General features: G+C 40.6%; 2 protein-coding genes across 2 annotated transcripts; both read left to right on the top strand.

Moving 5' to 3' along the window:
- Window positions 1–200: 200 nt before the first annotated feature.
- LOC133569230 (cytochrome b5) lies at window positions 201–6,001 on the top strand. Its single transcript, XM_061921461.1, has 5 exons — window positions 201–483; window positions 3,234–3,362; window positions 3,483–3,512; window positions 3,578–3,612; window positions 5,619–6,001. Exons 1-5 carry the CDS (start codon window positions 346–348, stop codon window positions 5,704–5,706), a joined length of 420 nt encoding a protein of 139 aa, XP_061777445.1. The 5' UTR covers window positions 201–345; the 3' UTR covers window positions 5,707–6,001.
- A 5,770-nt stretch (window positions 6,002–11,771) lies between these two features.
- ppp1r3g (protein phosphatase 1 regulatory subunit 3G) lies at window positions 11,772–13,025 on the top strand. The gene has a single exon (XM_061921460.1). The coding sequence runs from the start codon at window positions 11,827–11,829 to the stop codon at window positions 12,547–12,549; it is 723 nt and encodes a 240-aa protein (XP_061777444.1). The 5' UTR covers window positions 11,772–11,826; the 3' UTR covers window positions 12,550–13,025.
- The last annotated feature ends 1,844 nt before the right edge of the window (window positions 13,026–14,869 follow it).

The following is a 14,869-nucleotide window of genomic DNA, read 5'->3' as shown; positions in this document are numbered from 1 at the left end:
CAGTCGACTGAAAGACGGCAACCAATAGAAACGCTTAGGGGCATTTAAAAAAAAACATTGCGATAAACTTTGGGAAAGACTGTAAAACACAAGGAATTACAACACCACCTAACCGGAAATGGCTTTCCAAAATAAAGGACACATTCAACATTCAGCGCTCGTTGAGTTTAATTTGAAACTACAAACCGGAGTTCAAGTCAGACAAACATCGACTCTGAAACTATGCTTGGTTTATTAACTGCAAGTAGGGTAAATGTCGACAACTGCGAGGAGTTTAAAGTCGTGTTTAAGGTAAAGTTTGGTTTTCCTTTACCGCGACGTGCCCGTTAGGTCTGAGCGAGACAGATGGCGGACATGGAAGAGAAGAGTCCCGACGGGGTGAAATATTTCCGACTGGCAGAGATCGAGGAGCAGAACACGTTCAAGTCCACTTGGATCATCATCCACTACAAAGTCTACGATGTCACCAAGTTCCTGGAGGAGGTGAGCACGCACACACACACACACACACACACACACACACGCAGACCCCTCCTCACGTCACGTGACCCACTTTGCACCGGAAGTAGACGGGGGAGACACAATCTATTTCTTGAAGGACCCACTCAGGTGAAGATACTCCACTTAACTCAGGGGTGTCCAAAGTGCGGCCCGGGGGCCATTTGCGGCCCGCAGGTCATTTTTTAACGGCCCCACGGCACATTTTAAAGGCCTACTGAAATGAGATTTTCTTATTTAAACGGGGATAGCAGGTCCATTCTATGTGTCATACTTGATCATTTCGCGATATTGCCATATTTTTGCTGAAAGGATTTAGTAGAGAACATCGAGGATAAAGTTTGCAACTTTTGGTCGCTAATAAAAAAGCCTTGCCTGTACCGGAAGTAGCAGACGATGTGCGCGTGACGTCACGGGTTGTGGAGCTCCTCACATCTGAACATTGTTTACAATCATGGCCACCAGCAGCAAGAGCGATTCGGACCGAGAAAGCGACGATTTCCCCATTAATTTGAGCGAGGATGAAAGATTCGTGGATGACAAAAGTTAGAGTGAAGCACTAGAAAAAATAAAAAAAAAATAAAAAAAAAGGCGACGGCAGTGGGAGCGATTCACATGTTATTAGACACATTTACTAGGATAATTCTGGAAAATCCCTTATCTGCTTATTGTGTTACTAGTGTTTTAGTGAAGTGAATTATATTTATATAGCGCTTTTCTCTAGTGACTCAAAGCGCTTTACATAGTGAAACCCAATATCTAAGTTACATTTAAACCAGTGTGGGTGGCACTGGGAGCAGGTGGGTAAAGTGCCTTGCCCAACGACAGAACGGCAGTGACTAGAATGGCGGAAGCGGGACTCGAACCTGCAACCCTCAAGTTGCTGGCACGGCCACTCTACCAACCGAGCTATGCCGTGAGATTATAAAGTCATACCTGAAAGTCGGAGGGGTGTGGTGACCGCCAGTGTCTCTAATGGAAGCCACGGAGGAGCCAAGAAAGTCGCAGCTGCCTCTTTGACAGCTGCAGGAGGACGCAAGCTCCGCTCATGTCTCCGATAAGAGCCGACTTGTTATCACCATTTTCTGACCGAAACCTACCGGTAGAGAAACATCTTCGCTTGACCACTCTGTTCCATATTAAAGCTTCACAACAAACAAAGAAACACCGGCTGTGTTTTGGTTGCTAAAGGCAGCTGCAATCCACCGCTTTCCACCAACAGCATTCTTCTTTGATGTCTCCATTATTAATTGAACACATTGCAAAAGATTCAGCAACACAGATGTCCAAAATACTGTGTAATTATGCGATTAAAGCAGACGACTTTTAGCTGTGAGTGGTGCTGGGATAAAATGTCCGCTCCAACCAATAACGTCACAAGCACGCGTCAACATAAGCGTCATCATTCCGCAACGTTTTCAACAAGATACCTCGCAGGAAATTTAAAACTGCAATTTAGTAAACTAAAAAGGCCGTTTTGGCATGTGTAGCAATGTTAATATTTCATCATTGATATATAAACTATCAGACTGCGTGGTCGGTAGTAGTGGCTTTCAGTAGGCCTTTAAAGATACGATTGAAACATTTTTAAAACGTAAAAAGTGATATAAAAGAGAAATGTAACAAGAAAATGTTGCAATGTTTACTCGAATAACACAAAGCTGCAATGCAGGCTGTTTCTTTCTTTAAAAAATAATAATGAATCAAAATCAATGTCATTGTGAATTATTGACCTATTCAAGGCTCCGATTACGTCACGTTAAATGTTCCACTTTGAGATATTTTTTAGGGAAAATGTTGCATATTTTGTGTTTGCCGTATAAAAAACTGAGATGTTTTTTTTAAAGAGGGGCCTAAAATGAACAAACAAAAAACAAACTTATAATTGACGGATAAATCTGAAGTTGATCTCGAGATAATTGTGTTAAAAGTAAAAATGTATAATTAATTTTTTAACACTTAATGATTGGGACCCTTTTGGATCCCCAATAATTTTAGTGGGACTTATTTTTAAGTGTCATTGCTCAAAAAATAATAATGAATTAACGTCAATGCTGTTATTAGTTATTGACTTTTTTAAGGCTCCAATTATTATATACTCTCAAATATTCCACTTTAAAAAATATTGGGTGATAATATTGCATATTTTGTGTTTTTTTCCATTAAAAAACAGGGTTTTCTTTGACAAAAAGAGCATACAACTTAAATCTTTAAAATCATTATATTGACAGATGGACCAAATTTTGATCTGGAGATTTAAAACTTGAATATTAATAAAACAAAATAATACTGAATAATGACAAAATTTTTTGGACCAAAACCCTTTGGGGTCCCCGGGATCAAGCTTGAGTGGAGGCCTAAATGTATATTGGTTATACATATATTGTATTAGGTTTTAAAATAAAAAAATGTCAATATGGCCTTCGCTTGCTTTGATTTTTCAGTCTACGGCCCTCACTGGATAAAGTTTGGACACCCCTGACTTAACTGGTTTAAGGACACAGTTGTACATAATGCGACTCAAACAAAAGTAATGTTTGTGTGTAAAATTGTCATAAGACAATGTTTTAGAAGTCCTTCAACAAACTGTTGTCATGGTTACGTTGAAGGACATGTGATGGTGGATGCGGCGTGAAGGCCACCTGAGGTCATGATAATCAACTGGCATGTTTGCTTGCCCTCTTATCAAAAAATACATTTTATGATGCGTTCAATGTCCAACCCTGTGTTTCCAGCACCCTGGCGGGGAGGAGGTCCTGAGGGAGCAGGCGGGCGGAAACGCCACCGAGAGCTTCGAGGACGTGGGACACTCGAGCGACGCCCGAGAGATGGCCAGCCAGATGGTCATTGGCGAGCTGCACCCGGTCTGACCAGTCTCCTTTTATATAGCTTGTAGCCCCGAGACGTAAAAAAAAAAAACAACGAGGCAAAGATTTGCTTCTGTGTTGAGTGGACAAACATGACTCAGCGTTTTGTTTTTGCAGGACGACAGAGACAAGCTGGCCCAGCCGTCGGTAAGTTAGCCTTTTTGCTTTCAGCGGAGGCTTCATAAAGAGTCTGAGGCTTGTTTGTTTTCCAGGAAAGTCTGCTGACCACCTTGAAAGACGAAGAAAGGTGTGTACTCACGCGCACACACACACTCACACACACACACACACACACACACACACACACACACACACACACACACACACACACACAGTTGTATTTGTTACCTTCTTGAAACATCCGACGAATGCCTTCCTCTGGTATTTTGATAAGTCGTAATTTTACTCGACGTAAGTCCAAATTTTACAAGAAAAACTGAACAATTGTGCAATATTATGATAAAAGTTGTAATTTTACTCAATAACAGTTGCAATTTCATGAAATGAGTCGTAATGTTTACTTTTGTATGCGCATTAAATCAACAAAAAAAATCCTGACTTTGGAGCAATGTTCATGGACTCTAGTATTTGGCTCTATATTAGATGCATTGGTTTTCCATATTGGGACCATGATTTCGGTCCAAACTAGTTCACAACTCCTCATATGGAAGGTACTTTTCCTTGATGATGTCTCAAGAAGGGTAGAAATACAAAAACACACACATTCTTGTATGTGTTACCTTCTTGAGACCTCCGAAAAATGTGCTACCTCTAGTATTTTAATAAGTCGTAATTTTACTCAACGCAATTCCAAATTTTACAAGAAAAACTAAACAATTGTGCTATCTTATGATAAAAGTTGGAATTTTACTAAATAACAGTAGCAATTTTACAAGAAAAGCTTAAAATGATGGCAATTTCATGAAAAGAGTCGTAATTTTACTCGACTAAAGTCACAACTTTATAAGAACACTTTAATATTTTTGGTAAAATTATGACAAAAGTCAGCTGTTCACCTGGCAGGTTTTTTTAGGGATGAAGAGGGAAGTCCTTCTCTGGCTGCCGTCTTGTTTTATCATATATTGCTGCCTTTGCACCTGCCAATGTTTACTTTTCCTATGCACATTAAATCAACAAAAAAATCCTGACTTTGGAGCAATGTTCACGGACTCTAGTATTTGGCTCCATATTAGATGCAATGGTTTTTCCATATCGGGACCATGATTTCGGTCCTAACTTGTTCACACCTCCTCATATGGAAGGTACTTTTCCTTGTTGGTGTATCAAGAAGGGTAGAAATACAAGAACACACAAAACAACTCATTCTTGTATGTGTTACCTTCTTGAAACCTCAGAAAAATGCCTACCTCTAGTATTATGATAAAAGTCGTAATTTTACTCAACGCAAAGCCAAATTTTACAAGAAAAACTGAACAATTGTGCAATCTTATGACAAAAGTTGGAATTTTACTCAATAACAGTTGCAATTTCATGAAATGAGTCATAATTTTACTCGACTAAAGTCACAATTTTATGAAAACACTTTAATATTTTGGCAAAATTATGACAAAAGTCAGCTGTTCACCCGGCAGGTTTTTTCGGGGATGAATCGGGAAGTCCTTCTTTGGCTGCCGTCTTGTTTTATCATATATTGCTGCCTTTGCACCGGTCAATGTTTACTTTTGTATGCACAATAAATCAACAAAAAAATCCTGACTTTGGAGCAATGTTCACGGACTCTCGTATTGGTAATGGTTTTCCGTACTGGGACCATGATTTCGGTCCTAACTGGTTCAACCTACTCAGCGGCCTAGTATTTCGAGTGTCCGCCCTGAGATCGGTAGGTTGTGAGTTCAAACCCCGGGCGAGTCATACCAAAGACTATAAAAATGAGACCCATTACCTCCCTGCTTGGCACTCAGCATCAAGGGTTGGAATTGGGGGTTAAATCACCAAAAATGATTCCCGGGCGTGGCCACCACTGCTGCCCACTGCTCCCCTCACCTCCCAGGGGGTGATCAAGGGTGATGGGTCGAATCCAGAGAATAATTTCGCCACACCTCGTGTGTGTGAGACAATCATTGGTACTTTAACTTTTTAACTTTACCGGTTCTCATTTGGAAGGTACTTTTCCTTGTTGATGTGTCAAGAAGGGTAGAAATACAAGAACACACGCACACACACACACACACACACACACACACACACACACACGCGCGCTGACACTCATGTGCACTTACGTTGGCCTTGCAGCTGGTGGCCTAACTGGTTCATTCCGGCCGTGGTCGCCGTCATCGTCACACTGGTGTACCGCCTCTACACAGCCGAGAGCGAGGCATGATATCATCGCCTGCCGCAGTGACATCACCGCCGCCCTCACTAACAGCCGAAGCTCCGCCCTGCAGGCGAGCCGGGGGCCAACTGAAATTGCACTTGTGAAAATTGTCCTCACGATTTTAGCCATGACATTTTTGAAATATCTATTTTTGTTATCTAATCCATTTGAAATCATGCAAGGGGGAGGAGCTCCAGGTCATGTGACCAAACAAGCAAAACAACAGGGCATGAACAAACTGAACAATGCTTATAAGTGTCCGCTTGACTTGAATGGGACCAAATAAAATCATTAAGGCACAGTTATGTCTTTTGTCAATTATTATATTACAATAACATTAGTACTTGAATTTACCAGCTTAATTAGTTCTGTGACGGAGCTCTTAACTCCAAAACACTTGTATCTCAAATCAACGTCTGATTGAAATGCATGAAAATCAATTTAATCCGTGCTTGGTTCCCCAAAACACCACAACTTTAACACGCATTTTAAAGAAAAACATGAACCTTTAGATAAGAAATATTGTATAGAAACAATACAATAGAACAAGTGAAGTGAATTATATTTATATAGCGCTTTTTCTCTAGTGACTCAAAGCGCTTTACATAGTGAAACCCAATATCTAAATTACATTCAAACCAGTGTGGGTGGCACTGGGAGCAGGTGGGTAAAGCGTCTTGCCCAAGGACACAACGGCAGTGACTAGGATGGCGGAAGCGGGAATTGAACCTGCAACCCTCAAGTTGCTGGCACGGCCACTCTACCAACCGAGCTAAACCGCCCAACAGGGGTGCCCAAACTCTTTCCAAAGAGAGAGACGGACTGACAAATCAAAACACTGGGGCCATTTTGGGAGTTTTCACCTTCAAAACCAATGCAATATATGGATATTTTTCAAAGACCTGGAAAATGTATTTCAGTAGGACGGCGTGACGCAGTGGGAGAGTGGCCGTGCGCAACCCGAGGGTCCCTGGTTCAAATCCCACCTAGTACCAACCTCGTCACGTCCGTTGTGTCATGAGCAAGACACTTCACCCTTGCTCTTGATGGGTGCTGGTTGGCGCCTTGCATGGCAGCTCCCTCCATCAGTGTGTGAATGTGTGTGTGAATGGGTAAATGTGGAAGTAGTGTCAAAGCGCTTTGAGTACCTTGAAGGTAGAAAAGCGCTATACAAGTACAACCCATTTATCATTTATTTATTTAATTTGGCATGAATGCTGGGGAACCACATAGTGTCAAGTAACAAGAAATATGAGCAGGAAAAGCTTAAAAAAAAAAGCGAATGCTGTTAGCATTAGTGAAATACCAAATAAATTAGCTAAAAATATCGAGCATACTAATGTTAGCATACAGAAATGCTAACTGTAACTTGCGGCAAGTACCGAAAAATATTATTCTGTGCACTTGAAGACATTTTTAAAAAACGCTAGCCTGCTAACGTTGGCATGCTTCAAGTACCAAAGGATAACCACAAGTTGCTAAAAAAAAATGCTAGTATACGAACGTTAGCATTTTCTTTTTTTTTTTTAGCAAAATTAACAAAAAAGCTAGCATGGCAATATTAGAATGCTAAGGTTTGGGCCGTGGGTTGCCAAAAAATTAGCTACAGGCCGCACTTTGGACACCCCTGCAAAAGAATATAGTGTAAACTTGTACATAAGTGTTAGTAGTAATGTAAAAATAATGTACAATATTTACCTTGGAGAGTGGACTTCTATGGCAGTGGTTCTCAAAAGGGGGTACACGTACCCCTGGGGGTACTTGAAGGTACGCCAAGGGGTACGTGAGATTTTTCAAAAATATTCTAAAAAAATAGCAACAATTCAAAAATCCTTTATAAATATATTTATTGAATAATACTTCAACAAAATATGAACATAAGTTCATAAACTGTGAAAAGAAATGCAACAATGCAATATTCAGTGTTGACAGCTTGATTTTTTGAGGACATGTTCCATAAATATTGATGTTAAAGATTTCTTTTTTTGTGGAGAAATGTTTAGAATGAAGTTGATGAATCCAGATGGATCTCTATTACAATCCCCAAGTTGATGATTACTTCTATGAGTATAAATCTTTATTCATAATTGAATCACTTGTTTATTTTTCAACAAGTTTTTAGTTATTTTTATATCTTTTTTCCCAAATAGTTCAAGAAAGACTACGACAAATTAACAATATTTTTGCGCTGTTAAACAATTTAATAAATCAGAAACTGATGACATAGTGCTGTATTTTACTTCTTTATCTCTTTTTTTCAACCAAAAATGCTTTGCTCTGATTAGGGGGTACTTGAATTAAAAAAATGTTCACAGGGGGTACATCACTGAAAAAAGATTGAGAACCACTGTTCTACGGTATCTTTTTCCAGCTGATTCTCTGTCAAACACACCATCAGCAGCTTTCCCCACATTTTAATCAATAAACATCAGTTATTTAGATATTATTCTAACATTCTCGGCTGGCGTTATCTGCTTCAGCATGGTGCGGACTAGCATTGATACAAGTTAAAAAAAACTTTTTGGGGTGTTACCATTTAGTGGTCAATTGTATGGGATATGTACTGTACTGTGCAATCTACTAATAAAAGTCTCAATAAATCAATCAAAACCAAGTTGGCTGGCTCCACGTGCTGTCCTGTTTTGATGATTTCTTTCTATAATTCAATGAATAGCAACCGCTTGGCGGTGGGGAATCTTGTAACTAAAATGTTGCTTGCAAGCGTAACAATTAGTTGTGAGACAGCTCTTATCTCAAAACACTCTTAAGTTGGGGTACCACTGAAATAGAATATTCTTGTAAAACTAATTGGTACTAAATAGTCAGTTGCCAATAAGTGGCGGCTCACATTATATTCATCATAAACATGCTGGCAAATTTCCCCAAAGGTGTTGTCACTAATATACAGGTGCTGGTCATATTATTAGAATATCATGAAAAAGTTGATTTATTTCATTAATTCCATTTAGAAAGTCAAACTTGTAGAATGTATACATTCATTCCAAACAGACTGATACATTTCAAGTGTTTTTTGCCAAAAAGGAGATGATTATAGCTGACAACCAATGAAAACTCTAAATTCAACATCTCAGAAAATTAGAATATGGTGAAAAGGTCAGATATTGAAGACACCTGGTGCCACACTCTAATTAGCTAACTAACTCTAAACACCTGGAAAGGCCTTTAAATGGTCTCTCGTTTTGATTCCGTAAGACACACAATCAGGGGTAAGACTGCTGACTTGACAACTGTCCAAAAGATGACCATTGATACTTTAAAGAAGGAGGGCAAGACACAAAAGGTCATTGCCAAAGAGGTTGGATGTTCCCAGAGCTCTGTGTCTAAGCACATTAATAGAGAGGTGAAAGGAAGACAAAGATGTGGTAGAAAAAAGTGTACAAGCAAGAGGGATTAACCGCGCCCTGGAGAGGATTGTCAAACAAAACCGATTCAAAAATGTAGGGGAGATCCACAAAGAGTGGACTGCAGATGGAGTCAGTGCTTCAAGAACCACCATGCACCGACGTATGCAAGATATGGGCTTCAGCTGTCGCATTCCTTGTGTAAAACCACTCTTGAATAAGAGACAACGTCAGAAGCGTCTCGCCTGGGCTCAAGACAAAAAGGACTGGACTGCTGCTGAGAGGTCCAAAGTTATGTTTTCAGATGAAAGTAAATTTTGTATCTCCTTTGGAAATCAAGGTCCCAGAGTCTGGAGGAAGACAGGAGAGGCACAGAATCCACGTTGCCTGAAGTCCAGTGTCAAATTTCCACAATCGGTAATGGTCTGGGGTGCCATGTCATCTGCTGGTGTTTCCTGAGGTCTAGGGTCAATGCAGCAGTCTACCAGGAAGTTTTAGAACACTTTATGCTGCCTGCCGCGGACCAATTTTATGGAGGTGAAGATTTAATTTTCCAACATGACTTGGCACCTGCACACAGTGCCAAATCTACCAGTACCTGGTTCAAGGACCATGGTATCCCTGTTCTTGATTGGCCTGCAAACTCACCTGACCTTAACCCCATAGAAAAGCTATGAGGTATTGTGAAGCGGAAGATGCGAAATGCCAGACCCAACAATGCTGAAGAGCTGAAGGCCACTATTAAAGCAACCTGGGCTCTCATAACACCTGAGGAGTGCAACAGACTGGTCGACTTTATGCCACGCCGTATTGCTGCAGCAATTCAGGCAAAAGGAGCTGCAACTAAGTATTGATTGCCGTACATGCTGAAAGTTTCCATGTTCATACTTTTCAGTTGGCCCACATTTCTAAAAAATATTTTTTGGTACTACTCGTAACTAATATTTCTAATTTTCTGAGATACTGAATTTGGGATTTTCAGTAATTGTCAGTACTAATCATCAACATTTAAAGAAATAAACATTTCAAATATATCACTATGTGTGTAATGAATTGATATAATATGTAAGTTGCACGTTCTGAATATAATTACTGAAATAAATCAACTTTTTCATGATATTCTAATAAAATGAACAGCACCTGTAGTTCAGGATTGTCACTTTTGTCAGTGAGCGGACGGCAGGAGAATTTTCTGATCCAAAATGAAAAGATTAGCGAATTTGTTTGCGTAAGAGAAAGTGACATCAAAGATGTCAGTGTTGACTTTGCGGTGACGCACTTGGAGGCCGTGTTGTATAACACGCCACGCTTTTCTGACGTCGGTAAGGCGATGCCCGTGACGACATGCCACCGTCCAGTTATGACATTTTGCCTTATTTATGTGACTATCCATGAATATTACACACCTTGGAGACTAAGTCGTTTTTTAGGCGAAAGCTATTGAATTGTTGATTTCATATTAAAAAAAAGAGGGATTATTTTCAATGGTGGCTGTAGACAGTTTGTTTTCAATGTTTGTAATGGCCGACATGTGTTTACAGGTCAGAAAGTCACTAAGATTGCGTCATGTCTCTTTTCCCCCCCACCCCCAACTTTGTTGTTGTTCGTGAATGTTCACACGTCGGCATGATGAACACTTGACTTTTATACAAACTGCTTTGAAATAGGATATTATAGATGACGGGAATCAAACCCGCGGCCCAGGGGGCGTAATCTGGCACGCCACATTGTTTTATATGGCCCGTGAAAGCTTGGAAATAATGTGTCAATAAAGTACTTTATCTTTTCTTACTAAATGTGTTTGTTCCTTTGACAGAACAAATAAATATACTGCATGCACTTGCATATATTATATATATATATATATATATATATATAACATATGTTGTCATCCAAGCAACGTTTTCATGGACGCCCCTGCTTATTTCAGCAAAACAATGTCAAGTCACGTGTTACAACAGCGTGGCTTCGTAGTAAAAGAGTGCGGGTACTTTCCTGGCCCGCCTGCAGTCTAGACACGTCTCCCATCGAAAATGTGTGGCGCATTATGATGCGTAAAATACGGGAACAAGACCCCGGATTGTTGAACAACTTAAGCTGTACATCAAGCAAGAATGGGAAAGAATTCCACTTTCAAAGCTTCAACAATCAGTTTCCTCAGTTCCCAAACGTTTATTGAGTGTTGTTAAAAGAAAATGTGATGTAACACAGTGGTGAACATGCCCTTTCCCAACTACTTTGGCACGTGTTGCAGCCATGAATTTCTAAGTTAATCATTATTTGCAAAAACAAATACAGTTTATGAGTTTGAACATCAAATATCTTGTCTTTGTAGTGCATTCAATTGAATATGGGTTGAAAAGGATTTTCAAATCATTGTATTCCGTTTATATTGACATCTAACTTATATGGAAACAGGGTTTGTAAATGATTACTCAAGGTGACAAGCGACCCTCTTAGGGCAGCCATTTCTGTGATAGATTAAATACAATACAGCAGTTTGTTAATTCCTGTTTGTGTTGTACGTGCGTATTTGTATTATGTCGTGTCCAAGCGTCGGGGGTTGGAAGTTGTCCTCCGTGACAACAGGTGCAGCATTCTAGAGTGGGGGGTGTAGTGACGTCGCAGTGGGTGGGTGTGGGGGGGGGGGGGGGGGGGGGGGGGGGGGGGGGGTGTCCCCTCCTCTATACAACCATCCCGGGCGGGGGCCTCACACGGACTCTGACCGGCGTGCAGCACACTCAGGGCTGGCCTGGCTGCCGTCATGTCCCGCTCGGCACCGCAGGCGCCGTGGGCGGACTATCTGGACGAGGACGACGCGCTGGCCGACGAAGATGACACCTGCCAGCTGGAGAAGCGCATGTCGGACCGCAGGAGGGCCCAGTCTCTGCCGGCGTGCCCGGCGGCGCTGCTGGCCGCCGTGGCCCGGAGCAACGGGCCCAAGCGGGTGAAGTTCGCAGACACGATGGGCTTGAGTCTGGCCAGCGTCAAACACTTCAGCTCGCTGGAGGAGCCGCACGTGCCCAGCAAGGTCTTCTCTCGTCACGCCAGCTTCCCTCCCCAAGGAGACCTGCTGGGCGTGCTGGACCACCACTTTGACCTGCCGCAGCCTCACGACCCGGACGGCCGCGTCCGGCGTCTGCGCGTGTGCTTGGAGCAGCTCTCTGTCACGCAGTTCGACGTGCGCGGCCACGTACGCGTGCTGAGCGGCGGCGCCCGCACAGAGGTCGGGGTCCGCTACACCTTCAACGACTGGCTCTCGCACGTGGACGCGCAGGCTCTGCTGGAGGAAGCGGAGCTTCCTGGCGGCACGGGCGCACGCTACGGCTTCACCATGTACACGCCGCCCTTCATGGAGCCCGGCTCGGCGGTCCACTTCGCCGTGTACCTGCGGAGCGACGAGGGAGAGTTCTGGGACAACAACGACGGGCGGAACTTCACGCTGCGGTACCGAGGTTTGCACGAGCATTTTGTCTGCGCCCCCTGAGCTACGCTTGGCGCCGTAAAACCCCACCGCGTCGGAGTTGATGCCAACTGTCCACTCAGTAAGCCGTGATGGACCAGCTGAAATAAAAGTCATCTGTGGTTGTGAGCCACGCGGTTCTGTTCTGGTCTGTGAGAAGGAGCATGCAGCAGGATTCATTGTAATGGTTAAACATTTCTTCAAGCAGGGCTGCGTCACACAAAGTCCTGCAAAAGAGGTCCATCGTGACCAAAGTGACCTTTCGTGTTTGGTCAGTCAATACCAGCGACTGATGTGCATTCCAGAGCATTAGGGGGTTAGGAAATGTCCGACTTGGACTCATTTCTTAAGTTCACCTCATAAATGGGGAAAGTAAACAAAAACATGACTGACCTCAATAAGCATGTTGTTTCGTGTGATGCCAAAAAGTTGCATTGGCTCCCTTGTCCAATGTTGCCAAATTGCCTTCTGTCAGTTTATTAAAGGGCAAGTGCACTTTTTTTTTTGGAATGCTGTCTATCATTCACAACCCCGACTTAAGACAAGAACACATAGGTTCTAAGTCATAAATAAATGCTAGCAAAAGTCATCTAACAATAGAGCAGGGGTCACCAACCTTTTTGAAAGCAAGAGCTACTTCTTGGGTACTGATTAATGCGAAGGGCTACCAGTTTGATACACACTTAAATAAATTGCCAGAAATAGCCAATTTGCTCAATTTACCTTTAAAAAGTAAATCAATATATATATTAAAAAATGGGTATTTCTGTCTGTCATTCCGTCGTACATTTTTTTTCCTTATACGGAAGTTTTTTTGTAGAGAACAAATGAAAAAAAACACTTAATTGAACGGTTTAAAAGAGGAAAAAACAGGAAAAAAATTAAAAATAAATTTTGAAACATAGTTTATCTTCAATTTCAACTCTTTAAAATTCAGAATTCAACCGAAAAAAAGAAGAGAAAAACTAGCTAATTCGAATCTTTTTGAAAAAATAAACAAAAATAATTTTTGGAACATCATTAGAGAATTTTGATGACATGTTTTAAATAGGTTAAAATCCAATCTGCACTTTGTTAGAATATATAACAAATTGGACCAAGCTATATTTCTAACAAAGACAAATCATTATTTCTTCTAGATTTTCCAGAACAAAATTTTAAAAGAAATTCAAAAGACTTTGAAATAGGATTTAAATTTAATTCTAAATACTTTCTAGATTTGCCAGAATATTTTTTTGGAATTTTAATCATAATAAGTTTGAAGAAATATTTCACAAATATTCTTCGTCAAAAAAACAGAAGCTAAAATGAAGAATTAAATTAAAATGTATTTATTATTCCTTACAAAAAAACAAAAAAAAATACTTGAACATTGATGTGTTTAAAAATCCTACAATCATTGTTAAAGTTGTATTTTTTGTCTAAAATTGTCTTTCTGAAATTTATAAGAAGCAAAGTAAAAAAATAAATGAATTTATTTAAACAAGTGAAGACCAAGTCTTTAAAATATTTTCTTGGATTTTCAAATTCTATTTGAGTTTTGTCTCTCTTAGAATTAAAAATGTCGAGCAAAACGAGACCAGCTTGCTAGTAAATAAATACAATTTAAAAAATAGAGGCAGCTCAATGGTAAGTGCTGCTATTTGAGCTATTTTTAGAACAGGCCAGCGGGCGACTCATCTGGTCCTTACGGGCGACCTGGTGCCCACGGGCACCGCGTTTGTGACCCCTTTGATTGATTGATTGATACTTTTATTAGTAGATTGCACAGTACAGTACATATTCCGCACAATTGACCACTTAATGGTAACACCCCAATAAGTTTTTCAACTTGTTTAAGTCGGGGTCCACGTTAATCAATTCATGGTATAGAGGTTATGAGATTCATGATGTCATATCATCCAAAGCCCTTTAAAAACTATATCCAAAAACCACCAACAATGTTCAGTTTACATCTCCTGACCTGAATGGTTACCAAGTATTAGCAATATTATTTTTATAAGTGCTAATGTTAAAGGGACTACTTTTACTGGCCCTCTGACCAGCTTATGTTGCGATATTGATATATTAGTCGGTAAACCTCAATTCTAGATTATAAATCATGACTAATAGACTAAAAAAACTCCTTTGCAGCACACGCCATTAGACTGTACTTTCTGGGTGTAAGGAGGGATACTAGGATGACAGGGGATGCAAAACAATAACAGTCCCATACTTTTTCAAAACATGGTCACTACTGCCTAGTTTCTCTTGTTATATTTTTATTTTACTGTTATATTTTTTACTCTCATTGTTCCTTTTATTTTTATTTTTATTGTACTATTTTGTTTCCATTTATACCCCC

This window comes from Nerophis ophidion, linkage group LG15, assembly GCF_033978795.1.
Source record: "Nerophis ophidion isolate RoL-2023_Sa linkage group LG15, RoL_Noph_v1.0, whole genome shotgun sequence".
In the NCBI taxonomy this organism is placed as follows: domain Eukaryota; kingdom Metazoa; phylum Chordata; class Actinopteri; order Syngnathiformes; family Syngnathidae; genus Nerophis; species Nerophis ophidion.
The sequence above is the reverse complement of the archived record's forward strand: the minus strand, read 5'-3'. Positions and strand labels throughout refer to the sequence as shown.

Excerpts from the sequence above, each read along its gene's own strand:
- LOC133569230 (XM_061921461.1), top strand. The coding sequence starts at position 346 with ATGGCGGACATGGAAGAGAAGAGTCCCGACGGGGTGAAATATTTCCGA. Across the intron at positions 484-3,233 it reads TCACCAAGTTCCTGGAGGAG|CACCCTGGCGGGGAGGAGGT; the intron begins GTGAGCACGCAC and ends CTGTGTTTCCAG. Across the intron at positions 3,613-5,618 it reads ACCTTGAAAGACGAAGAAAG|CTGGTGGCCTAACTGGTTCA; the intron begins GTGTGTACTCAC and ends TTGGCCTTGCAG.
- ppp1r3g (XM_061921460.1), top strand. The coding sequence starts at position 11,827 with ATGTCCCGCTCGGCACCGCAGGCGCCGTGGGCGGACTATCTGGACGAG.